Source organism: Pangasianodon hypophthalmus, chromosome 27 (genome assembly GCF_027358585.1).
Source record: "Pangasianodon hypophthalmus isolate fPanHyp1 chromosome 27, fPanHyp1.pri, whole genome shotgun sequence".
In the NCBI taxonomy this organism is placed as follows: Eukaryota; Metazoa; Chordata; class Actinopteri; order Siluriformes; family Pangasiidae; genus Pangasianodon; species Pangasianodon hypophthalmus.
Genome location: NC_069736.1, coordinates 3269809 through 3297574, shown reverse-complemented (window position 1 = coordinate 3297574; position 27766 = coordinate 3269809). Strand labels below are relative to the sequence as shown.

General features: G+C 37.4%; 1 protein-coding gene across 1 annotated transcript; it reads left to right on the top strand.

Annotated features, from left to right (window-relative positions):
• Positions 1-409: 409 nt before the first annotated feature.
• ass1 (argininosuccinate synthase 1) lies at positions 410-27673 on the top strand. The gene is made up of 15 exons (XM_026921481.3): positions 410-552; positions 1687-1806; positions 4940-5008; positions 5380-5568; positions 6313-6369; positions 6464-6538; positions 6847-6917; positions 8056-8086; positions 13315-13405; positions 17721-17805; positions 17913-17977; positions 22468-22599; positions 24297-24453; positions 27270-27335; positions 27486-27673. The coding sequence occupies exons 2-15, from the start codon at positions 1705-1707 to the stop codon at positions 27532-27534; spliced, it is 1239 nt and encodes a 412-aa protein (XP_026777282.1). The 5' UTR covers positions 410-552; positions 1687-1704; the 3' UTR covers positions 27535-27673.
• The last annotated feature ends 93 nt before the right edge of the window (positions 27674-27766 follow it).

The following is a 27766-nucleotide window of genomic DNA, read 5'->3' as shown; positions in this document are numbered from 1 at the left end:
GAGTGTTTACATGGCAGTGGGGTGTTTTTTGTGCATAAATGAATGGACTAATTATATAAGACTATTAGTATAAAACATAAAATGTCTGTTTTATACAATAATAACAGAATTGCTTTACAAAATCCATCTGTACTTCAAAGATGAGTCATTTCTTGTGCATAAAGGTGTAAAGTAACAGGTTTTAAACTGAATTTCTGTTAAGGGAGGCGGAGAAAATAATAAATAACCTTAATAAAGTGTTTATAGATTATTATTGCAGCATTATTGCTGTTAGTTTCTTTGAGAAACCAAATACTGCACGTGCAAGTTGCAGTGCAAGCTTTAAAAGAGTTACATCAGGTGACGTGTGCACGGACGTACATTTTTGCCACGCCCCCTGACACTGATCTGCCTTCTGATTGGCTAACTGCGTGCCTGGCGCGCTGACGAAACACTGGCGTATATATAAGGTCCACGCGCTCGTGCTTCCCGTAGGGCGAAGCTTTGTGTGGTTTGTTTTCTGGCTCGCGCTCCCCTATCTGCATATTAATTGCCTATTTCTCCTCGATTTGGGTGAGTACATGCTTCTCATTAGTACTCCAGTCTTAGATTTTATTCCATTATATGTCTGGTTTCTTGGCTAAAAGGTCTCTAGAATACAACATTGGCTCAGTAAATATCATATAAAAAGTAGAATTGATTAGAAGTGTGTGTATGCATAACGGAACCAACATGATTTATTCTTAAACAAGTGTAATTTTTCCTTATTTATATTTCTGTATAATTGTTCTTTACCTTTCATCTTATTCTGAGCCACCAGTGAGGAAAAATGACACCTTGTGATGTCACTCTGCTTCAAGCTGACTATGTTAAATAAATGTTCACTATTTTCCATGACATTCAGGATTTATGCACATTATCACAAAAGCACTGCTTTTGCACCTTCACAATAAATCACAAAAATCATGTAAAATGCACCTTGGGTACCAAACCTGCATAATAATAATAATAATAATAATAATAATAATAATAATAATAACCCAGATATAACACATAAGAATATCAATAACACTCTCAAACTGTTTTAGAACAACTCTAATAACACCAGAATTTCTTAAAATATAAAGGTTTAAAAGTTTCTTGTTCTCAGTTTGATTCACTATGTCTTAACGTTGATTAAAAATTATATACATGATAACAGTAATAGACTGGGTTTCACAAACAAAGATTAAGCTTTAACCTGGATTAAAGGAAAAGTCCACCTATTAATCTAGATCCAGTGAACTTTAACCATTAAACTGTAAGCAAGATTTCATTTAATATGTCATTTCATCCTGGTTATTCTGACAGTAAACAAATGTGAGGTTTCTCTATGTGGGCTTAAAATGAAGTGGTACAACTCGAATAACAATAAAACTTACAAAAACAAATCCTAAATTATGTTTAGAATTTATATCCATTTGATAATTTCTATCAAATCAAATTTATATTAAATTATTCCATATTAAATCAGTGTTTTTAGAGCAAATATGCATTTTAGCTATTAAAATGTGCTCTCAGATCATCTGAGATTGGCGACAGGGTCAGTTTCTGCTCTGAGAATGCAGTCCAGATTTAATTTGCTTTCATATGTGAATCTGTGTGAAGCTTTAATCATGGTTGGCTGGTTGTTTAGACTTTAATTCTATTTTCCTCGGCTTATTAAAGGTACCAAAGGTGGAGAAAATGTCGAAAGGTACAGTGGTCCTGGCGTACAGCGGCGGTCTCGACACGTCCTGCATCCTGGTGTGGCTCAAGGAACAAGGCTATGATGTCATCGCCTACCTGGTATGATCCCACCTTGGAAATTTCATCCCTTTCATTTCCTTCTCTGCACTGAAAAAGTCTGTGATGGCAAACACTCCATGAAAGATCATATCTAATATATTTCATAATAAATTTGGAATCAATTGGTGTAGAGACTCAACTTTGTGTCTTATCGTAGAGATCTGTTGCTTATGTATGTCATGACATGTCATGACTCCAAAGCTGTTTGCAGTTTCATAGTTTAGTAGTTTGGATTATAAACCAGCATTCCTTAAAAGGCCTATTGTCAAATCAAGTCTGGTCATGCAGCAACAGGTTTGTGTGTGTCATCAAAAAAAATAATGATATAAACCGTCACATATCTATTATAAAAAGTCATGCTGTATTAGAGGGATTGTTTAACTCGTAAAGACAAAATTCCAACTTTGTTGCATCAAAACACAGTAATTCACTGCTGTGATGTAGCATGTATCATGGCGTCCACACTCATAGAGCATTAATTTAAGAAATACAATAAGCATTTTTAAAAATTCATAACTGCAAATCACCTTCAAACCTTCAAAACTCCAATCTTATATACACTATTATCCTGATTTCTATTACTCCATTAAATTGTTCTTCCCAATCCAACATGGCTGACAGTGACACACAGCATGTCTCTGACAACTTTCTACACAAAATCAAGTAAAAAAACTGTCAGTCAGACTATAATGTTACATTTTTAAAAAATGACATACATAATATTTATTATAATTTAAGCATAATAAGATCTAAGCAGTGCTGGGATTTGAACTCACAACCTCCTGCTCACCAGTGCAGAATGTGTATAACTGCCAGGCTGGCACTATGAGCAATTTTAGTTGACTGGGTGAGCACATTAGGACAAACCATCAAGTCAGGGTGTTAAAGATTCGCTAGTGAAGCACTTTTCCCACCTGACCGCACAATGATTAACTGATGATAATCTGGCATAGAGGGCTTTCGCAGTCGCTGGGGTTTCAGCTGGGGTGTTTTGGATTTAAAGCTCTAGAGCTCATGGACAAAAAAATGCTGACTGCACTGAAATGTCAGAGCAGCTCATGCAGAACGCTCTGAAGTGTGAAGAATCATGATCTCTTAAAGCCTACAGTGAAGAAAGATACACAATACTGCGTTCATATCAGACTGAAAGAGAACAATAGTTAACAATAGTTTAACTGTACAATGCATCATGTCACTTAGATATAAAAAACGTGTATATATAAAAAGTGTCCGCATACCGCTCCTAACTGTAGGCTTCAGTAAAACGTTTATTTGACACCAGTTGAACTTGCACAACTGCTTTACACGTTATCAACTTCCTCAAACGCTCTGTCTTACTCCTTTGGTTCCTGTAATGGGAGTGGTGGGAATTTCAGTATGTTCAACACACATTTGTCCAGACATGCACTTTAGGAATAACATAAAATAGTGATAAATAATTATCATTCATTCATTCATCAACTCAGATTTGCTTCTGGTGCAAACCAATACGACCTTGACTTTGATTCTGTGCGTTGGAGACAACATAAAAAATTTTACACCAGAAAACAATTTTAATTTCATCAATAGAACCATCTAGTGTTTACAGAACCTCTGAGGTGACATGGTTATTATTATTTTTTCCAATAAGGTGTACCTTGTAGCCATGACATGATCATCCATGGCCATGATACTTAAATAATTGTGTAACATGAGCCAATGACTCAATGTGTTGTGGGAATATCGTACTTCAGTTAATTATTTGATGGGAACACTTCGAAAATGCACTCAAGGTTCCCACGCCTTGTTCTTAGGAACCCCTTGTCCTGCACATGATAGTGTTTTCACTGCTCTAACACACCTGATTAACTAATTACCAGCCCTTCCTGAGTTAGAGTAGGTGTGTTAGGGCAGGAACACATTATCATGTGCAGGACATGGAGATCTTCAGCACCAGGCGTGGGAAACCTGTGGTGTAATGTGATGCATGTTGATGGTATATCCATGTTACACATTACATTTAAGAATAATCTTATGAATAATCTCCATGTTCAGGTTACTGTGGCTACAATGAACAGTCTAATTCAATTGATTTTAGTTGATGTCTCGGTCAACTATTGTTACCATGAGTTAAGTATTTCGTAGCCACCAGATAGATCTAGAAACGGCTTTAATGTATTAATTTTGTGGTGACAATTTCTTAAAATTATCCACCGTATCACCTCAGTGGCTTTGTAAATATTAAGTGGACTCTTGATTACCATTTTGAAAGTTGTTTCATTGAATAACAATCTGAGATCTGTCTACTTGGAGTCATTTAAGCCAGTAGGTGGCGCCAGAGGACAGGTGTAGATGCCTACAAGAAACAATTGTCCATTATTTTCTGTTGTCAGAGATATTGACTGGTTTTGTCAATAAAAGAAACTAGATTCTGGAAAAAAGGATTCTGACGATGAGTTGTTTAGTTGGATTCAGTTTATTAAAAGCATCGTGACCTGCACCTGAACAGTGCTTTGTTAAAAACATGTATATGTTAACATGTCCACTTGTACTGACGTCCAGTAATGACTCAGACTCGGACCAAACTCTTTTCTGAAAGTAAAAACTCAAACGATTTAAATTTGAGTCAGACAAGTAAAGTACTTTAGCTCTAGGTTAAATTAAACATTCTGTTTGGTGATTAGCCAGAAAAATTAGGAAAAAAACTTAAAGGAGCAGTTTGAAAGGATTAGAGCTTTCTGCAGCCTTCAGACTAAGGAGCTGTGCTTTAAGTATGCGTTGTGTAATGATCTATAAGAAAAAGGAGCATTTAAGCTTCAACGAGGGGTGGAGCTAATTTCTGGCCTGGAAAAATGTTTAAATAATCGCCTGAAATGAAGAAACTAGGGTGACACATTCCATGGCAATGTTGTGAATCACAGTTTTTAAAAGGTGTCTGTGAAATTGTAGAATTATTATATATTTAGAAACACATAAAAATTATAAACTGCAACTTCACATTTGCACTTTTTGGGAAATTCAGTCCAGTGTGAAAACTTGTATAAATAGATTTCAATACAAAGATATTTCAGTACGTAGATAAATATGTAAAAGCAGGAAATGTGCATTGATTAACCCTACTACTGCAGTCATGAATTTTGTTTTGTGTCTGCAGGCTAATATTGGACAGGAGGAAGACTTTGACGCAGCCAGAAAGAAAGCAGAGAATCTTGGAGCGAAAAAGGTAATGGGGAAGTCTGGGAATGAAATTAACATTGAGTAAATATTCATACTTTAAAACTCCATACAGTAGTTTAATTACATGCTGGTCCAATCAAAAGTCAGCATGTCATCATCAGTACATTTATTCAATTTAAAAAAAAAAAAAAATCCCGTGTGGTATTATGGAAAAGAAAAAAAAAAAAAAAAAAAAGTTGTGATAATATTGCAAACTTTATTGGACAAAAATTGTAATGACTAATGAGATGTAGATTTGCCGTTCTAGTTCTCACAATCCCTCCACTTTTTATACATAATAATTTTGTTATAATTTAATAAGTAATGTGTTCAAGGTCAACAGTGATGTGTGTGTGTGTGTGTGTGTGTGTGAGACAGGTGTTCATCGAGGACCTGCGTGCTGAGTTTGTACAAGAGTTCATCTGGACCATGGTGCAGGCCAACGCCATCTATGAGGACCGGTACCTGCTGGGCACCTCCATCGCCCGGCCCTGCATCGCCCGGCGCCAGGTCCAGATTGCCCGTCAGGAGGGGGCGCAGTACGTCTCCCATGGCGCCACTGGGAAGGTCAGTGCACACAGTGTAACTACGAGGCTCCATTTCCAACCTGGATGTTTCTGTAATACAGGGGTTCTCAAATATTTGTAGCCCGGGGAAAAAAAAAAAACGTCGAACAAACTTGAGATTTTCATTCTCGGCTGTGAGAGCGCAACAAAGACAACGAGACTTGACAGACTCACCATCATAAAATTATTCAAATAGGATTATTATTTAAATGAGTGAGAATTTTTTGGCAGTTTGATCTTTTTATGAAAATTGCACTATGTCTGTAATTTATTTATCTGCAATTTTCACTGACAGAAAACTATAACAATAATAATAACCCTATATTATAATAATAATAATTTCCTCAACTGCAAAAGTTAGATTTTTTTTTTTTTTTTCAAGAAATGTTGGTTTAAACATTATGTAAAAACACCACATTTTATTTGGTGAATTAAAAAATATCATTTTGTAGTGATTATATTTTTTAGAATTACCCTTCATTATGCTTTAAAAGCCGGGATTGTTGATAAACCTATATGTTTTGCTTAAAATGAGTTCTTTTGATCAGCCTTTCAGTTTATGTTTTGCCACTAGATGGAGACAAATGTCACATCATCGAATAATCTGTAACACGGTCCGTCTGTGTTCTTGTGCGTATATCACCATATTTAGTGATGTACATCTTTATGCACTGTTTTTGTCTTTGCAGTGTAATGATTTCTGTACAACTTAAAAATTTCTTATTAATTCTTATTATTTTTCCAGGGCAATGATCAAGTTCGGTTTGAGCTGACCTGCTACGCCCTGTACCCTGAAGTGAAGGTGAGGACTGGATGCCTCCTTCCTGTCTGTAATCTCTGTACCTTCTTGATTCAGTTTCATGCTTAAATTGAGAGCTTTCTGTTACCTACGTTAGATCATCTCCCCTTGGAGGATCCCAGAATTTTACAACCGGTTCCGGGGCCGAAAGGACCTCATGGAGTACGCCGAGGTATCAAAAAAACTCTGTGGTGATAAATGTTGGTTAGGGATGATAATTAAATGATTGTAAAAAATTTGGTACGATCTTCAATGTTAGTGTTTTGCATTTCATCCCACGCCCCACGCTTTTGATGAAGTTATGGTCTGAGTATTTCTGAGTCTCAAATCAGAGGATAAGGAGGCTCTTGGATCTGTCCTATACTTCCTTTCCTTAAGTTACAGCCTCAGATACACTTCACCCTCCCCCTATTAAGAGCTTTTGGGCTTTTTAGTTTTACTCTTTAGCATTAAAAGATCACTTTCTGGATCTCTTTTCAGAAACATGGCATTCCTATCCCGGTCACTCCAAAAGCCCCCTGGAGCATGGATGCCAACCTCATGCACATCAGGTGAGACCTTACAGCCCAAAACTACCACACTTGCATCCATAAATGTTCACGTTTACACCCACATGCAAGCCTGATGTTATAACGTTGTTCATATCTGACACTCATCTGAACAGGTCACGTTCCTGAACAGCGTCTGAATTTGAATAATGTAAATAAAAAGTGGGTGACAGAAACAATCATGAATGAGATGTTCTTGACGTTAATGTGATGAGTGGCTGTGAATTCAGAAAAAAGGTTTACAATCAATTTATAATCAATTTATCTTATAATGCTACCATATGTTTGCATATTCGTAAAATTCTTATTCAGTCTGAAGTTACAATAAAGAAATACAGATTACAAATAAATTAAATATAGCTATAAGTATGGTCTTAGATTTTAGGCTGCAGATATTCTTAATCTGGTGTTGGTTTTATTTTTATATACACAATATAGATAATTCTCTTAAAATATCTTGTGATATTTTAATTATTTTTATATGTGCTTTATTGTCTGTAAATTTATGCTTAAAATCATACATGCAAAAGAAAATGTCTTATACTTAATTTGATGATCCCTAAAGACACCCTACAACCAGTTAGAGTACATAATTTAGGATCTGATGGTATCAGATTTCAGTACCAAATAAGAAAATGGTTCAAAATATGAATTAAATGTCACATTTATTGTTCAGACAATCATGAAAAATCTTTTACCTATAGTGCGAACACAGGCATATGCTTCCGATGTTATTTGCTCGTTTGCCATTGCATCACGATACATAAAGCCTTTCTCATGGTACAGGATAGACACTGAGGTTTTGATAAGAATTTGTTCAGTATTTAATTCAATATTTTATCCAGTACAATATCAGATTTCACCAGGAGAAGGAGTGATATAGAAGAAGAAGCCTATAACTGTTTAGCACAAAATAGATTTATAAATGAATAAATCTAAATATAGCATTTATATGATTTATATGAGTTATAAATGCTATATAAATGATTAGCACAGAAGTGTCACTATTATAAAAGCACAAACACCTGATGAGACCCTACAGTACTCAAAACATTGTGTCATGATATTAATATATTATAGTCTATAGCAATATCCATATCATATTGATCTTAGTAACAGCAGACGTGGTCTTTTTTCACAGCTACGAGTCTGGAATACTGGAGAACCCCAAGGTAAAAAAAAAATCTAATTCTAATCTATAGCTCTTAAAAAACTTTACATAGTTGATTTTGAGAGATTTTCTGGGATATATAATCAATAATAATTCTAGATGAAGCATTAGTTTGGCAAGTGAAGGGCAGGATTCTAACCCATTCCAACCCCATGTTGATTATTTTCCTACAACAGCACATCCTGAGATTCTTATCTCTATATCTCTTATTCCACAGGAATGTGCCAAAGTCTTGTACTTATTAAGAAATGACCATTTTTTTTTTCATCTATTTGTAGTTACATTTAATGTTGTGGAACATCCACATTCTCACCTGCGTCTCTTTTTTAATCTCTCTTGAATTTAATACGATAAAAAATGCAGCTCATGGTACAGAAAAAATGCAAAGTACAAATCCTCTATCCTGAAGACTTTCCTTAAAGTTACAGTTTTACCTCTGACTGTTACAAAGCGCTGACATTGGAGACTCCTTCCATAAATGTTAGATAAACGTCTCCTTATAGAAAACTTCACAATATAAATGATTATATGATTTTTTTCTTAGGTTATTGTGGAGCATCCAGCATACAAGTTGCTGTGAATGAGCTGTTACTATAGAAACAATAACCTATTAACAATAACTTATTAATACAAGCCTGTGATTTGTGGCTGAAGTACTGTAGGAACTGCTGTTATAGGAGATTAATCAACATCTTCTGACGAATCATTTGAGAATTCAACAGAACTGTGGTATAACTGCGATGAGATGGTGCATTCTGGGTCTCGCAACCTTTGATCCCTTACAACATGCTCTTTCTCTTCTTTTTTTTCTTTTTTTTTTTTTTTTCTTTGCTCTTATAATGAGTCCATACTGGCCCTCAGATGAGACTAGGACAGACAGACAGACAGACAGACAGTCAGACAGTGACCTGTCCTCACAGCAGCCCTGGCTAATTTCTGATTTCATGGGAATGCACGGCCCAGCTGGGCCTCCTGGCTGCCCGGCACTCTTGGGGCCACCATTGTCTGCCATGGGCTTCGACGTGGGAGGGGAAACATTTCAGGGTGACACCGTGACACTGAGATGTCACCGTTAACAGTAAAGTACAAAGGCCTCCGTCACACATACATGTCAGAGAGAGAGAGAGAGAGAGAGAGAGTGATTATCAGGCCGAGGGAGGGACGGAGAGAGATCATGTGCTGTCTCTGAGACGGGCTACGGATTATTCATTCCTGTAGACTGTGCAGGAATGGGCACGATCGAACTAGCATTGTGGGTTTCGCATTTTTCCTTTCTGATATGGGATGATTGTGCTGCTTAATTATTATTTTTGAGGCTGTTCTGCATAATAGCAAAAGCACCTTTATTATAGTAAGTTAATGGAAAATAATAATTATAAAATAATTATCAGCTCCCTTGTTGTAGGTTAGTACATAAATTTTGCTTATGGCAGTTTTTTTATATATATATTTTTTTAATTAAGAGGAAAAATGAACTAAGATAGCCGGATAGATTAAAATAATTAATACAAAAAAATAAACAACTGTTCCCTCAAATTAATCACACATCTCAGATTTTATTGGTATTTTAAATGATTTAATAAGTGGCACTTGTTTGGTGAATCAGTACCTGTAAAAGCTGAGATTTCTCTGATATTAGACAGTGTTAGTATCAATTGTATGACAAATATGTGTGTATCCATCAAGATTTTTTCTGATAAAGTAGTCAAACATTTATTTGTTCACATATACCTATTTTACCCTTAAATTTTCTAATAAAACTCAACCCCATTTCTTAAAATGTAACCCGATATGACAAGACAGACTCAAACTTTTCCTTCTCTTTATTGTCTCCCTTTCTCTCTCTCCCCTGATTTGACCTCAGATGTGTCCTCCAGGCATGTTATCACTCATTAACATAGCATCTCTGTCAGACTTAAAGACCCTCAGCCTAACTGAGAGTGACCCAGAGGACAGATATGAAAGAGAGACGTTGTTGTTTGGTAAATACAATGAGACCTTTGGTGTGACTCTGAGCTGGAGAGGAAATGAAACGTGTCTCTGGGCCGGTCATGAGCTTATTATTACTTAGCCCAGAGGGGGAAAGTTGCATAGCATTGGGGGGTCATTTGTTTTTGGAGGCCAGAGAAAAAATTGTGTCCTCATTCAGACAATAAAATAAAATATCATGAAGCGCAGTTACTGTACTATTACCACCCAGAAGGTGTTTATTTTCTTATAACAGCTCGTCCTGGAGTGTTTTTTTTTCCTCTTATATGATAGCAAATTGCCAATGATAATAATTTTTTCATTTATTAAAGAACTACACATCGTAGTTTTTATAAACTTGTTCTTTATAAACCAGCCTCTTTTACTCTTTCTTGAAGTTAATAACTCAAAAAAATGCAGTTTATCATGTTACCCAGAAACAGTCATCTGACCTGAAGACTTTCCCATGTCTGAAAACTGAGTGTTACAGCTTTACCTCTGATCATGACAAAACACTGGCACTGGAGACTCCTTCCATAAATGTTAAATAAACATAAAACAGAAAGCTTCATCATACCAACAATTACACTTGTAAACAATTATAGGCTGTTCTACAAGATTAAATGTAACTACAGTATAAACAGATAAAATGTACGATGTATTGTTCTATCTGAAATTTCTGAAAAACAGAAATTCTTGGCAAATTGTTGTGGTATAAAATGAATAAATCACTTCTGGACATGCTGTTATTGGAAAATAGTCAACTCTGATTCATTCCATCACCATGTCATTGATTATTTTCCTATAACAGCATGCTCCCAAGTGTTTTATTCCTTATTTATTAGACAAAGCAACCCCAATCATGTACAAAGCATCAATGTAGTTAAGCAGCTTTTGCCATGCTGCTCATCTACACTACTCAGAACGACAGTGTTAATGTAGCTGAGCCTTTTTTTAAGCTGACTGCAGTTTCTCTCAGACACTAAAATTGATTGTAAGCATTAAAACAGTAATTAAACTTTGTATCCTGACTTAATAATTTAGATAATTCACATTTTTTACAGTTTTGCTTTCTGACTATGAAGTACTTTTATTTATCAGTTTATTTATGGCTCATTTTCGGTACTCATGATCTATCTATGATCACGAACCAAGCACTCCATAAACATTTCTGGGGAAAATGCAAAACATCCTCTCATCACATCCTTATTCTGTCTTTCTCAATTTACCAGCAACTTGCTCGAGAGAGAGAGAGAGAGAGAGAGAGAGAGAGCGGAATAGTCAAAAGACAGGCGATTTAAACGTCACTTCCAATCCAGTGCCCAGATTTCAATGCTTTATCTTTATTCCTGTCCCTCTGTCTTTTCCTTGCTCCTTTCCTCTTTCCCCCCACCCACCCTCGTTTTTTTCCCCTTTCGCCCTGTACCTCTCTCTGTCTCTCACTTTCAGCTCCAAGTCTTTGATTGAAAGGCAATGAGGCAGCTAACATGTGGAAAGCGAGAAATTTACTCGCTCTAAGTTCATGCCGTGGTCCTCTTTCAGGGGCCACGCATTCACTCGCCTCGGAGGACAACAATATGGGCAGTGCCGGATAAAGACCCGCATAGTGAGCCGCCTAAGCGGAGACATGATGGGCCAGTTCACGGACCATTTGCCACCAATGTCCCCCTCTTTTTCACTCCCTCTAGCTTTCCTTTCTACCTACGGTTCGCCTCTCTGTCAGGGCCATGCAGCAGGGCCAGCTCCACCTGCAGGGGGCTGGAATTGAAATTCATTGATCTGCTCACATTCTAGCTGTGCCTCCCCTTTTTGGCTTTGCTTTTCTACCTCCATGGACCTTGTGATATTGTGTGTCGAACTCTGTCCATGTGGAAGCTTGTCACAGGACTGCTGGGCATCGCTCGGCCCTGTAGGTAGTAAAATGTTTTGCCTTGGCGAACGTTTTGGACTCACTGTCAGTGCTATAAGGTTTCCTTTTTAATAGAGAGCAGGACATGTTTTCGTCATAGACCTTATGGTTTGTGTCTGTTTGCTTGATTCTACACAAGAATTCAGTTCACAAGGTGAATGATGATAATTATATTAATACAATAATGCTTAATGTAGTGAAATTAAGCTCATTATATGCAAGCCACAGGTTTATATTAATTCTTTAATTTAAAAAAAATTAAGCATTGGCAAACTACTTCCTTAGAAACTTTATATTTAGTTTCTTTTGAAGTCATAATTTCTTAGTCCTATTCTTCTTATACTTATAATTTTGTCTTATACTTTGGCACAGAATTGTAAAAAGTGTAAACACAATTTATGTTGAGTTATACTGAATTCACAGATCGGCTATTACATACTATCAAATGTATCACTGTGGAAAAAAAGGCTGTTTTCTTTTGATTTAAAATGATAAAGACCAAAAATACTATTTTGTTCTGAAATTTATTTACAAAAATTAGTAATCGCTACATTCAACATTGTGCAAAATAATCATATTTATTATTTTAGCACTTTTTTTTGTAGCCCTACGTTACACAAATGCCAGAAGTGCAGTCAGAAATTCAAACCAAAGCTTATTACGTCTAGTTCACTCTAGCAAAATTCACATTGCTTGAAAAACAGTGTCTCGATTTTGGGCTTTTAGGAGAGACGTGTTTCCTCACTCTTTTATCTTCTTATCTCATGACAGAAAGCAGCGAAGCGGAAAAGAAAGGAGGTGACGCTGGGGCAGTCGGCTATGCTGTTTAGTTAAAAGGAAAGCAAAGGCACTCATTTGGACATAGATTAGTTATCGTGATGTTTGTCTGGTAAAGGTTTCCATTTAAATGCGCCCGGTGGTTATTTTGCATAGCTCCCCTGCAATTTGCCTCTGCTCAGGCTGCGTCGTCTGCCATCTCGCTGTAATGTCAGGTAATTGGCAGGGGGTGTCTCCGTCTGACACATCCGTTTGCTGCAGCAACCCCCATGCACATGTAGACGAGACAGAGACTTGGAGTGGAAAATGCAGATTCACTCTCACTCCGCTGACACTTTATCAAAAAGCATAGAGACTTGTTTGAACCTGCTTTTGCGTTTTAAGGGTGCCGACACTTACTCACACTCAGTTTTTTTAGTATGGACAAGTATGGTATGGACAGAAAAGCACATCTTGACTTCTTCTCTTCCTCCATCATGCCCAGTGTGTATGCGAAGTCATTTGATAGTGTCTGTATGTGTTTTAGAGCTCATCCTCATTGCAATAACACCAGAATTACTGTTTTTTTTTCACAGAATCATGCCCCTACTGACCTCTATCTGATGACCAAGAACCCTGAAGACTCACCGAATACACCAGATGTGCTGGAGATAGAGTTTAGCAAAGGTATCTGTGTGTGTGTGTGTGTGTGTGTGTGTGTGTGTTGCCCCCATCAGTCAGTTCCGTGATAGGAGTCAGATCTCCTGCTGTGTTGTGATATTGACCAATCTTCAGTCCTAGCTTCAGTCCAGCCACTCTGACACACTTACAGCTCCAAATGCATTCCCAATATAAAAACATGGGTACTAATGTCAGACACTGGCTGTGGAATGTTCCAGAACAAAAACAGACAAGTGAAATGAACGGGTGTGGACGGGAGAGAGGTTTTTCAACACTCTTCAGCAATCACACACGGGTTCGGTTTGATCGATAGTCAGTGTGTCGTGGGCTTAAGATGATTCTTCACACCTTGAGAAAGGCGCTATGTAAATTAAACCTATTATTATTATTATTATTATTAGTAGTAGTAGTAATAATGTGCAATAACATTGCACCATTACGACTGTTACCATAGTAACTACTCGGCAATGAGTGTTTGGTATCGGTACCTTGTACGTGGTGCATTTTAGACATCAATATATAAAAAAAACTTGTTAGTGTCTTTACGTTGCATGCATTTAACCTGCGCCAAAATTAACCTGTGCTGGTTAAGCGCCTATCCAGTGCTCAGAATGTGTTGATTAATTTTCTATAACAGCATGCCTCTGACAATAGTTCTAGCTGTAACATAAATGATTTTATATTAATATGCATATTCTAAAATGTTATCATTTGTATAGTAACAGATCAAACACGTGAACTTGTATGGGGGAAACTCCACATAATCTAAACTCAATAATAAATGTGTTATGTATTTATGGAGGGAGTCTCCAGTGTCGGGAAGTTTTCCACCACAGTTTTCAGGACAGAGGAGGATACGGTTTCCAGTTTCTCGGTAACATCACAAGCTGTGTTTTTTTAAAAAAAAAAAATTTATTTTTATCTTATTAACGTCAAGAGAGAGAAAAAAGAGAGGCTGGAGATGGAATGATGTTTATAGCTGCTATAATGTACGTTATAACAGGAACTAACTTGTTTTGTGGACATTTCACAACATTAAATGTAACAAACTGTTAAGTGTGACGTTCATTAATTAAAAAAATTTTAATCGTTGAGAAATTGCTGTGATACAAGAGGAATAAAACACTTTGAGCTGTGCTGTTTTAGGAAAATAAACCGATTCGTGTCGGACCACCTCAGTGTTGATTATTTTCCTATAACAGCATGGCCCATCTTGTGTGAAAATATCAATTATAAATTACTAATGTGAGAAGAACACTCACAATGATTTGATTGCACTCTATTATGATGCAATTAACATATTAGCAGTTTATTAACAGTAACATGTTAAGTAATTAAAATTAAATAAAAGAATTATGTAGCGATGAAGCATGATGGAGCAAACTCAGATAAATTTGCCATTCTTTAGCCATTCTGTATGAAAAAATAAAGCACTACGTTCCCCAAATCTTGAGAAGTTAAACCGACTGCATGGAGAACCTAAGGAAGTGCATCTTTTTCCCAAGCTTATCCCGAGTTTCCAGTGAACTGATTGGATCAGACAGTGATGTCATTGTGCTGTTTAAGCTACTCCATGATCCTTTTCTGATCAGTATTCATAGATTTTAGTCACCTCCATTTAGTGTCCATGAGAAAAGCTGGTTTACTGACAACGCACAAAAGATCCACCCCCTCCTCCCTGGTCCTGTAAAAAAAAAAAATAACCTTCTCCCCTTTTTTATGGTCCTTTTTTATTATTCTCTTCTTTCTTTTCTTCTCACTTACTTTCTCAGCGCTTGCTTTCTCATCGATTAAAAAGAATTTTTAACTACTAAACCTTTTTCCTCTTGTCATTTTACAAGCCCGGCCCCTCCCTTTTGCTTTTCTACGTCTTGCGCTCACTCAGAATGAGAGATAGGGCCCGAGGAAGGGGAAAAGAGAGGAAAAATGTAAAGCTTTAATTTTTCCTACAACTGTGTCTGCCGTGTCTTTGTACTATTCTGAGGAGAGGCCGAGGCAGAGAAAAGGACCTGCACGCTGACAGACACTGGGGAGGGGGGGCATCTGAGAGACTCCCGCGTTCTCGCCGTGGTTTAATTTATTTGAACTTTTAATCTAATTATTAACTATTTGCAGTGATCCCCGGCATTGTTAAGCAGGCGAGGCCTGCTCTTTCGGGGCGCCCTTGCACCCTTCGGGGCGCTCCCAGGATATGGGAATGGGGCGTCTGACAAAGGAACATGTCTGAAAATATTTTGTCAAGTCCCTTTTTTACGTGTCATTCTAACAGGGCTTTTACACCCACAGCCGAGAAAGGGCGACCTGAACCGCTCCATTCGGCCGTGATTGGCAACTGCAAGCATGCTAAATGCTAATGAGGCTCCCAGATGCATAGAAAAGGGGGAGTAGGCGGTTAAGGGTGGAAAACGATCAGCACTTTTTTTTTTTTTTTTTACTTCTCCCTGTTCAAAAGAGTCCTCGAGCCCTCTCTTGTCTTTCTTCCAGTTGCTCCAGATCTCCACCCTAAGCCTGGTCTATTGCATCGTTTCCACCTTTGGCCCCCGAGTTGCTCATTTCATGCTATGAATAAGTAGCCTATTGACAGTGATTTATTTATGGGGCTCCAAAGGATGTGGGGTGAAAGGAGCGAGAGCTGGACCAGGCATGGTGGCTCTTAGATAGTGTTAGTCTGTGCCAGAGTGTTCAACTGTGTCCTATTTGTCTTTTTGTTTCTTTTTACCAAGGATGTCTTTCATGCAGAGAGGCAGTGAAAGCATCCAAACTCATTACTCACGTAAAAGTGCAATTACTAATCAAAATAAATCGTCTGGTAAAAGTTCAAGCTTAATTCTTCACTCAGCTTAACAACAGAAAAATACAAGCTCTTAAAATTACTAAAAGGGTTAAAAATCCATCCTGAACGCCTTGCATATTAGTCTTCGTAATTATGCTTCAGCGGCATCCAAGATTTATTTTATAATGACATTCTGAGTTAATTTTTTAATTTAAACTTTGTTTTTGTTTCCTACATTACCCACAATGCCATTCAACTAACTGCTGAAAGTGGCGCCAGTGGGGTTTAGCCCTCACTTCATCTCTACCTAAGGAGAACGATGCAGCGGTGCTTTACTCAGTGAGTCTTTAGCTTGTCATCTCATAGATCATCGACTAGCCGAGTGTAACTGGCTGCATTGCATTCTGGGACTTTAAGTCCAACGTTTGCACCACTGTGTCCACCACGTCTATGTTGGCTTTCTCATCAATATAACGATGAACATGGAAAGTTCTGAACTGAAAAGCATAGCAGAGTCTAACTAGCAACAGCTTTATTCCTAATCTCTCAAATGTTAGCTAACATGATAATCAAACTAGCTGAATGCTAATAGCTAGCTTTCACAATACAAACTAAATGCAAACAAAAGTGTTCATTATGATGGGTATTAGGTTTCATTCTCGCTGTCACATCTGTTAAAGTTTAGATCTGAAGCCTGTTACTGTCTCTGTCTCTCTCTCTCTCTCTCTCTCTAAAGAGAACATGGTGACACAATAGCTGGAGTGTGTAATTAAATTACTGAAGGCTCTGCTCACAATTTCACAGCCTTAAGAGTAGTAAAGCTTTTGAATTTATAAGTGCTTTTCTTCAGCACTGCTTTTCACCTCTTCCCACCACTCCTCCCAAATCACTCTATCCCTCCTTCAGATCTCTTCAGTTCTGTATTGAGTTTAGGTGCTTTTCTTCTCAAGCCAAATTGGCTGGTCTTGACCACTTGGAAGAGAAATAGCCCAAACTAAGAACTCTAACGTGTCCAGGAGACCTTACCAGTTGGCTCGTTAGATTAGTTGGCTGTTTTTTAAAAAATAAATAAATAAATTTGCATCACAGATGCTTAAAAATGTCAATCATCAGTTCGAAAGATCACTTTTTAGTCGTCGTAATGTTAGAAAGCCATTCTGAAACCTTTGGCATTCTGAAGAAGTTCAGCTAAGCAAGTAAGCTAGTAAGGTCATTATTGTAAGTGTAATGTATGAGGTCATAATACAGGGGGACCAAAAAGTCAGGAACAAGTAGGAGTTAAACTACATATATGTGATTTTGTATTTATTATTTATTTGCCTATTTATTTATGCTTATTTTTATATTTTTTTTTCCTTAAAGGTGAAAAATCTACAGTATAAATATCAGCATCAAATAAATATTTCCTTTTGCAGAAAATCAAAACTGCCTTTAATAATTTTAGAGGGGCACTTAATTTCTCATGTCTCTAGTACATACTATATGTCTATGGTTTTGCTTCATATTTTGAAAAATGCTGACTCATAAATGGAAAAATGTGTGTGACAGGTGTACCGGTCAAGGTGAGCCACCTGAAAGAAGGAAGATCCAAAGACACGCCACTGGAGATCTTCAGCTATCTCAATGAAGTAGGGTAAGTTACCAGCAAACTGCTATATCTGTAAAATGTTATATTTGACACTGTTTTATGTGTGCATGTTTTTTTTTTTATTTTTTAAAATTTTTTTTGTTTCTTCTCAGAGGAAAGCATGGAGTCGGCCGAATCGACATCGTGGAAAACCGCTTCGTCGGAATGAAGTCCAGAGGTATTTCTAACATCCATGTGACCTCAAAGGTCTACACTTCTTTACACCCGGAAAAATGGATTTAAACGGGTTTTGTTTTGTTTTTTGTCATTGTGCATCACATTTGAGCATCAGAGTGCAACATTGACCAGTGAATACACTTCCTTTCCATTTTACCACAGAGTGGCAGGTAGAAATGTAAAATTCCAGATTTTATTTCAGATTTGTTTGTAGCTTTGGTCTAAAAGAAAGATGAAGCTGTTTGGTGTAGAAACTGCAGAAACAGGAACTGACAGCCTGTGTTTATAACAAAATCCGGAAGAACGTGGTGAAGTGAGAGACTGTGTGTGTGTGTGTGTGTGTGTGTGTGTGTGTGTGTGTGTGTATATGCACTTGTCATGGTTCTTCGGCAGACAGTGGGTTATTTCCGAGTAACGGATTGGAAATGACTCTCGGTTGACAGTTGTCAAGGAATATTGCTGAACAGATGTGTGGTGGACCTGGCAACCCTCCTCTGGCCATTAGTGCGCTGTTTGTGTTTGTTGTTCCCACTGGCTCAGGCTCGCAGTCAGCTGTCACTCTGTCAGTCAGGATGAAGTCTAAAACCTTCCAAAGGCAAAACCGGTCAGGAATGTAGCAGATTTATATCCACCTGCTGATGTCATATCTGTAGGACCTGCAAAAACATAAACGGTTCTTTTTAAAATAAGAAAGCACGGCATAAACATGTTTCTTCAGGCATTTTTGATTTTTTTTTTTTTTTGCCTTGTGTGGAAATTCATGTGTACAGCTGCAGTGTCATAGCACACACATCTTATATTCACAGCCTGATTACCTCTAAAAAATAATAAAAGGTATTATTTTTATGTTATTTGTAATGATGCACGAGGAGTGCATTCAGGGCACTCTGAAAATTAATGAAGTGCTAAATTTTTTTACTATTATGAATAATAATTTCCATGAATAATTAGCAGAATTGTATTGGGTGTTTCATGCTTTTGAAAATTAAACATCTTTAACGAATAAATGCATTATTGTAAAATATACAATAATATAATATATAATTTAAAATACACTTATTGAAAAGTTTTCCTTTAAAAATGAGCTAATAATAAATAAATAAATAAATAAATAAATAAACAGATAACAAAATTTTTTTATAATTATAAGTGGTCTGTTTATGATGTCATGATTTTAGTTGGGTTTTCAGATTGTAGTTGGGTTGGGTTTTGGACAAAGGTATTTATTAGTTATTTAGATTTTTAATTTCTTAAATATGATATCTATAAATATATTATATAAATGATTACAAAACAATAAATAATTGTAATATTCTACTGTAATATGATATCTATATGATTGTAAAATACATTATTGTTATTAGTCATTGTTGCAAATAGCAGTGAGTTTGTGCAAGGGATTATCTGCGTTAATAATTCAATTCCAGTGTATGTGTGTTAATAGGATTTGAAAATGTCCCCGTTTTCCAAAAAAGAAAAAAAACACACCCAAAAAACAAAACAAAACAGAACAGAAAAGTTTACTTATCCTGTCATTGGCCATTAGCTGGATCTGATCACGCCTCAGGTTATGTGCAATTGAGTGTAATCTGTGTGTGTATTTTTGTGTGACGGAGGCTTTGAAGTGTTAAAACCTGGCGTTAATTCCACACTGCTGTCTAGGAGAGAGCCGTATCTGCTCAGATAGCAGTAAGAATGCTAAGCTGCTTCGGTGTACCTGTGTTAGCAGGGCGGGACGCCCAAAGGGCCACGAGCCAAGCAAGGGGTAGTTTAACCACACACACACACACACACACACACTTCTCTGTCTCACTTAATCTACCTTTTTCTCCTTCTCTGTCTTATTCTCACACACACACAGACACACACACACTTTGAAAGATTAATGTTTGCAAATCAGCAGGCTTTTGTCTAGATAATCTGTGCTAGCCAGTCCGTTCCTTTAGGGAGCTTAATTCAGAGAGTTATCAGATGCCCCCTTACGGAACTGGAGCACTTTAGCTCTTTGGCTCTGGCCTCACTTAAATCCACAGAGCCTTAATGTATCAGATTGCCAGCTTTCAGTGCTTAAAAGATCAGTGGTTTTTTTAAGTCCTGTTTTGGGCAGAAGGATCTATGGTCATTCAGCTTTCCCTCTGCCGGCCTGAGGCCTGCTTTCCAATTAAGAGCTTTGTGATATAGAGGAATGCTTGCTAGAAACCTGCAGATAAATTCAGATTTAACTACAGACCCTTGTTTCTTGTTCCGCCTTTTTAGTTAGAGACTACTGATAGGCGAGAGAATACGGCTGCTAATAAACTGAGAAATATAGTGCTGAGTATGTATCTAGCTAGCATATCATGAATACATACAATATAAAAGAAGAATGACACTAGAAATGAGACAAAACTGTACTGAGTATCAACTTTTACCTCAGATGTTGGTAATTTGCTATAAAAACACTCAGAACAAATATAATTACCTCATAGTCACACTTAGCATCAACTGCAAAAAAAAAACAAAACTTGTGTGTTTTCTTGAATATGATCCTAATTGAACAAGACATATGTGTATTTATATTCCGCCCTATTACAACTCGTGAAATTGTGCTTTTAACATAAAAAGGTGAACAAACTTAATCTCTTCATTCAAGTGTTTAAAAATTATGAGAATGTTATTGCTAATCAACTGAGAAATACAGCGCGAGCATATATCTAGTTAGCACGTCATGTATACAAACAATGTCAAAAACGAATGACACCAGAAATGGGACAAAACTGTAGGGAAAATCAACTTTTACCTCAGATATGTTGGTAAATTGCTAGAAAAAGATTCACAGCAGCTAAATTATCACTGTAATTACAGTTAGCATCAATTGCAAACACTACCCTAATAGAACAAAGCATGTGTGTATGTATAGTCTGCCTTATTTACTCATGAATTGTGCTTATAACATGAACACACTATACACTCATCATTCAAGTGTTTAAAATAGAATGAGAAATACAGAGCTGAGTATATATCTAGCTAGCATTTCTTGAATACAATGAGACAAAACTGTAAGAAATGTCAACATTTACCTCAGATATATTAGTAACCTGTTACAAAAAGGCTCAGAACAACTAAATTAAGACTGTAATCACATAGTTAGCATCAACTACAAATAAGACCCTATTTGAATGAAACGTGTATGGATGTAGTGCTCTACTGAAACTCATGAATTTGTACTTTTAACATGAAAAGATGAATATGCTCATTGTTCAAGTGTTTAAAATGAGGAGAATACTATTGCTAATTAACTAAGAACTACAGCGTCAAGTAACATATCTTGAATACGAACAACATAGGAGAAAAACCATGCTAGAAATGAGAGAAAAGTGTAGGAAATATCCACATTTACCTCAGGTGTTTTGGTAAAATGCTAGAAGAAGGCTCAGGGTAACTACTGTAATCACAGTTAGCATCAACTGCAAACTGAACTTACATTTGTTTTTTTAATATGACCCCAATTGAACAAAGCATATGTGCGTTCATATTCTGGTCTATTGGAACTTGTGAATTTGTGCTTTTAACATGAAAAGATGAATATGCTCATCGGTTGAGTGTTTAAAATCGGGAATAGAATACTGTTGCTAAGCAACTGAGCAATACAGTGCAGAGTATGTATCTAGCTAGAATATAGTGTATACAAACAATGGATGAATGACACCAGAAATGAGTCAAAACTGTAGGGAATATCAACGTTTACCTCAGATGTTTAGGTAAATGGTTATAAAAAAGACTTTGGGCAAATAAAATTACACTATAATCATACTTGGCATTAACACTGTTACAGCTTGTAAAGCTATTTGTTGAAAACGACCTAACTGCTCACACCATATATCCTTATGAGAACCCACTTTATTTCTGAAACTACTTCCTGTTTGAAACAAATGACTAGTTTCTACAGTTATTACATGGTAGTAAATACAAACAGTAAAGAGAAATTATAGTTTGGATCTGAATAAGCAGCTTCGCGTCTTGTTTCCATCCATGACAGACAATACGTATGGAACGTTGTCTCCTTGATTTAATATGTGCCACAGTATAAACCTGTTCAAATGGATAAAACTTTAGCCTCGCATCTTCCTGTCCTGTTTCTCTTTAGACAGCTGAGTGACAACTTCATTTGTGCATGAGTTAAATATCCGTCTCCTAAGTTCGTGCACACACACACATGCACACGCACAGATGTTGTAAATTGCAGGGTGGAAGAGTCAGGGCAGTAGATCTTGGCAGCTGAGGGTTGTTACCCTATCATTTCTGCTCATTGCTCTGTCTATAACAGGTGATGGACAGCATGCTGGTCAGCAGATTTCATTATCTTAATGATGAAGCCTGGACATGAGACCAGACTCAGACTCTTCTAGCATCTTCTAGACAATTTGACAGTTCTATTTATTTATAATGTCTGCTCTTCTGTTCAGATATAATGCTCCTGTGTGTTCATTTCTCATTCTTGCTTCCTGTCAGGTATCTACGAGACCCCTGGAGGCACCATTCTCTATCATGCTCACCTAGACATCGAGGCTTTCACCATGGACAGAGAGGTCAGGCGCATCAAGCAAGGGCTGGGTGTCAAGTTCTCCGAGCTTTTGTATAATGGTATGAAGCAAAGACCTTAATGCTTGAGCCAGGTCTTTTTTTTTTTTTTTTTTTCCCGGAGCATTTTAAAACATGAAGGTCTCATCTATAACAACAAAAAGCTTCTTATTAAATATCATATTGATTTTAAAATAACATTTATTGACAAACAAAGCATTAAAAGGTCTGGTTCCTGAATATTGCCGAACGAATCAAAAAACGTCCATATACGTCCATATGAATACATGTCTATTCTCTTTATTTATTTTATGATAGCACAAATACCAATCGTAGTTGATTACTTTGTGTAAAGCTCCCTGATCTCCTTTTGTTCAAAATTCAAGTTTAATATTAATATACTTAGAGATACAGGCCACATAACAGATGTTACATAATAATAAAACCCAAGTCTGAGCACCTAGCTGATCACACACACCTCCTCTCCTCCTTTCTCTCTCACACCGAGCCTCCTCCTTTATTCTCCATCTTTCTCTGGCTCAGGTGTCCTAATCCCTTCATCACAGGCAGCAGGCTGCTCTCTGGCCTGTCTTCTTTTCCCATAATAGGATTTGAACTCATTAGTGGCTGATTACAGATCAGTCTCCCTGCAATTAAAGCCACATGGGAGTGAGAGCAGGCACAGGGGAACGGAGCACCTTACAAAGGTGTGAACAGATTAAACTCATTAGAGTCCTGTGATTGGGGAAACGGAGGCAGCCAGAGCCGGAGAGGGAGTGCTCAGCCCCTGCTGTCCCGCAGAGAAGAGAGGGACGGACGGACTCAACGTGGGGCTCCGTTCACACCTGCACACACTCACAGCCTCAGTGGACACGCTAATAGCAGGGGGAAAAGTGGTGGGGAGTATTGAAGAAAAAAATGCTGAAGCGTGTATAGCTCGTCTTTTGAGACTTTACACATTAGATCAAAACATTTAGACTTGACGCAATATTTCAAATACAGATTTATTATGAATAAAACCTATTATTAGGCTGAATTCCACTGACTTTTTGAGGAATTTAGGCCAGGGTTATACTTGATCATATACTTGCTACCATCCATTTTCTAGTAATTTATTTTTTTGGCATGAGATAAAAGGATCTTTTATGAGTATGCATCCCTCTACTGGAGATTAGCAGGAATATTACCGAGATACATAACTGAAAAAGATGTAGAAGACTGATATTCATATTGAGAATTTAATTAATTGTAGTGCCCACTTCTTTCCAACTATTTTAGGGCAGGCTTGGTGCTTTGGAGCAGCATAGAGCTATATTAAACGTATGATCAGACTCTGATTGTTGTCAGTAGCTATGTCTTACATCACATACTATGAGTTTAAAAATATTTAGCAATCAATAAGTCTTAGAAGCTTTGTATCTAAAACTGACTTTTTACTAAGATTGAAGGCTATATGAAAGGTTTATAAATTCAAATACTACCAAATCAAATTTCTCTCATTTGAATTACTCTCTACTGGTCTTCAGATAGACGCTTCTCATAGAAACACTCCAAATATTCATTCCTGAAAAAGTTCCTGCAGTGGAAACACACCTCTTAATTAGTAACCAGTCAACAGTCATTCAGAGACTCCAAGAGTGTCCTTCAAATTTCTATAGCTGATATACAGTGGATGGAAGGATGAGATTTCCTTGGCTGATACAGAATCTTATATATGTTTTTCCTGTATTGATTAATGCCTCTTTTCTCACCTTTGCCAGGATTTTGGTACAGCCCGGAGTGTGAGTTTGTGCGCCATTGCATTGCCAAGTCTCAGGAGAACGTAGAGGGCAAAGTGCAGCTGTCCGTGTTCAAAGGCCACGTCTACATCCTGGGCCGGGAATCACCCAAGTCTCTGTACAACGAGGAGCTTGTCAGGTAACTACCATGACTCTGTCTCTGTCCTAGTGGGAACATTTGGCTTGTGCACATGAGGAAAACTGCTTAATTATAAAAAAAAAAAAAAACTGCAGCTTTTATTAAAAAAAATACAAAACCTAAAAGAGTTAACCTTTTGGTTACTGATGTTAGTGTTCGGGTTAGATTTAGGTTTAACATGTGTTTGTGTGTGCTTGTGTGTGTGTTAGGCTTGTTCTGTAAACCTTTCCACAATTAAATATCCACCTGTGGCAGTTTAGTACTGAACTGTGTTAAACAGATCTGAAATTAATGACAGTATTCAACTAATGACAGTTATACAAATGTTTTTGTGGTGAAAGCATCATAAGTTATACCAAAGATAACATTAACTGAACCATGATAAAGTGCTAATGTCGGGTTGCTAAAGTAATCGGGATAGCTGGTCACCTCAGATCAAGTCAAGTCCCTTTATTGTGATTAGATCCATCACCAAAATTTGAGTGGAAGACACTTAGTGAAAAAAAAATCTTTTTATTCTAGGTTATTCTACTGCTACAGAATGACAAAAGTTGAGAAAAATGAATGTTTGGTTGGAACATTACACAGAGCTTTACGGTATTTTGAATGTTCACAGCATTAGGACCCAGGCGTCACCGATTCTTGTCTCCATGGTCCTTGATGAAGTGATTTTTATTTCTAGTTCTGCTACCTTTTTTCTTGTGAAAAAAAAAAAGCATCAAACCATTTCAGATTAGTGACCAGAACCAGTGTAGGCACCCCGTCCACGATAAAGTGCAATGTGTGTTGTGTTGCTCGAACAGGTCACTCAGTATGTCATCCATTGAGCTGACGCCATCTGTAGAGGAACAAAAATCTACAAAGTACTAATAGCTTTAGAAGGTGAAACAAACGTCAGATTCTTTCCTGCAATTTTTTCCATCCATCGTGTCGTCTCTCTTTCCTTCTGCCTTGTCCTGGGAGAACAGTGAGTGTATTTAGTGCTGTGACCCCTGGACGCCCTCGGGGCAGGCTCAGAGCTGACCAAAGCGGAGCGCCCATATGCCCAGGCCTCTCCTCTTGCCTCAGCTGTGTGCTAATGGCCCTTGCGGCCATGCTGGGGGAAGTGGCCCGTTTCATGCTGGTTACGCGTGGAAACGTTCGGTTGAAAGGTCACATTGGTGGATGTTGCTTTGTGTTTCATCGAGACTTTCAAGAAGAAGTGAGTGCGCAAGAGAAGAAGAACGAATGCGAGAGAGTCCTGGTCTCTCTGTCTCCCTGCGGTGACTCAACAGGGATCAGTAAATAGTGTCATTAGCACAGTGGTGTCCCTCACTCAGTGGTGTATTGATCCTGCAGAAATGTCACAATGTTGCTCACCAGTGATTACGCTGACAGCTGTACATACAAAGAGTTACACACTAGGATAAACACATGCACACACGAGGTAGAGGAAGGGGGTCTATTTTTACATCCCTCGCTACATTCAGTTCACATCTTTCCCCAGTGTGCTGGTGTCTATCTTTTTTTCTACATCCTCCATTTCTTCTTTCCTAAAGGTCTAATTGTTGTGTTAGGCTTCTTACTAGGTTTCTGTGTGCAGCTCAGAGCAGCAGGTAGAAACTGCAGTAATTACAAAATGCAGAGAGGAAAAAGAAAATCGGATCAATAGGAAGGGTATTGTTGGGGGGGGGGAAACAGGAAAACGAATACACTCTGAACATTTATATGTATTCATTTGGCTGGTACGTTTATCGAAAGCAAGTTAAAGTGAGATAGAATCCAATCCAAGCACAGAGCTGTGAGACAGTGAGACAAGTGCTGCATGCCTGATGCTCCTTTTCCACAGAACCACCGAACCTTTTAAGGAAATGTCCCGCATTCCCATCGGTTTGAGAGACAAACCATTATGTAATCATATGTAGGAGTTTCCTAATGAACAACATAAAAATAACAACTCTAGATGAGTGTACAAGATGCTTTTCTGACTTTGCACAACTTTGCAAATGTTTGTTGTCTAGTATATAATCTACATTATACACTATATAGTACAAACAGGTGACAAATTAAAAGAAAAAGCAACATACAATATTGAGCCCTTTATAAAGTTAAGGGTTCCAGTAACCCATGAGGAGCCTTTTTTTGTAGGACCGTAATAGAGAATGAAGGAAGGTTTTATGTGGAAATATGACAAAATAGTAAAGGTGAGGAAAGTTGTTAGTGGACTCAAACTTTTTGGGTTCCTCAAAGGGATATTTAGATGGTTAATGTTTTTAGCTTTCTAATTTAATTTCAGGGTTCTACATAGCACCTTTAAGGTTTCCACCAGTGGGACGAACTTTAACCCTTTCAGGTGCTAGGTGGAACCATTTTCTTAAGAGTGCATTGTGTGGTATGTTTCGTTGCTTTGTGTCTGGGGGAACCATTAAAGATTTTTTTTAAAAATCTTTTTTTTAAGTGTAGAAGGTGGTATGGTATGTTCTGTAAAATTTGTAAAATCTCGACATCTCATCTTTCTTTGGTTGTCCCTTTGGAGGACCTTTTGGTTGTGTCTCTTGGGAAACTCTTAAAGCTTTTATTCAGAACCTTATAACAGAGGATTGTCTATTTCAGAAAAAGTGGAGTAGAATACTGTTAGTGTGTTAGTAAGGCGTTGCGTCACCACAAGATGAACAGAACAGGTCTAGTTACAAGAGTTAGAGGAAGTGCTAGTACTAGATGAACAAAACTTTGCTGAACTACCCATCACATGGCCATTGATCATGAGCACAGGCAGAATTGATTGAAAGTACCTGATGAAGCAGTCATATAACTGATTTCTCTCCTCTCTCCTCCAGCATGGATGTTCAGGGAGACTACGATCCTTCAGATGCCACCGGCTTCATCAAGATCAATGCGGTCAGGTAGGTGCAGACACTTCAACCTCATTAAGTATAGATCTTATCTGTAATGGAGTGTTTTAACTAGTCATTGCCTGCCAAAATGAACTTTCATTCAAGAAAATTTCAAAGATTTCATGAATTTTCATGAATCTTCCTTTTAATTCTTTTTAGGCTCCGAGAGCATCACAGGCTGCAGGGTGGAGGCCAGTTGAAGCAGTGACACTACAAGCTTCACTTTAACTCAGCTTCTACTTGTTAGCATACTGTTTTTATTCTTTTAAGTCTTAGATGACATGATAATGTCATTTTTAACTGTGGCTGTCTGGGATGGTTTATTAAAAACGCTGAAAAAATCTCCACCATTTTGTTGTTCTCTAACATACAGTAGATACACACAAGTACAAAGTCTCGGTATTGAGGCAGCATCATCGCCAGTACTTTATTGTTAATCC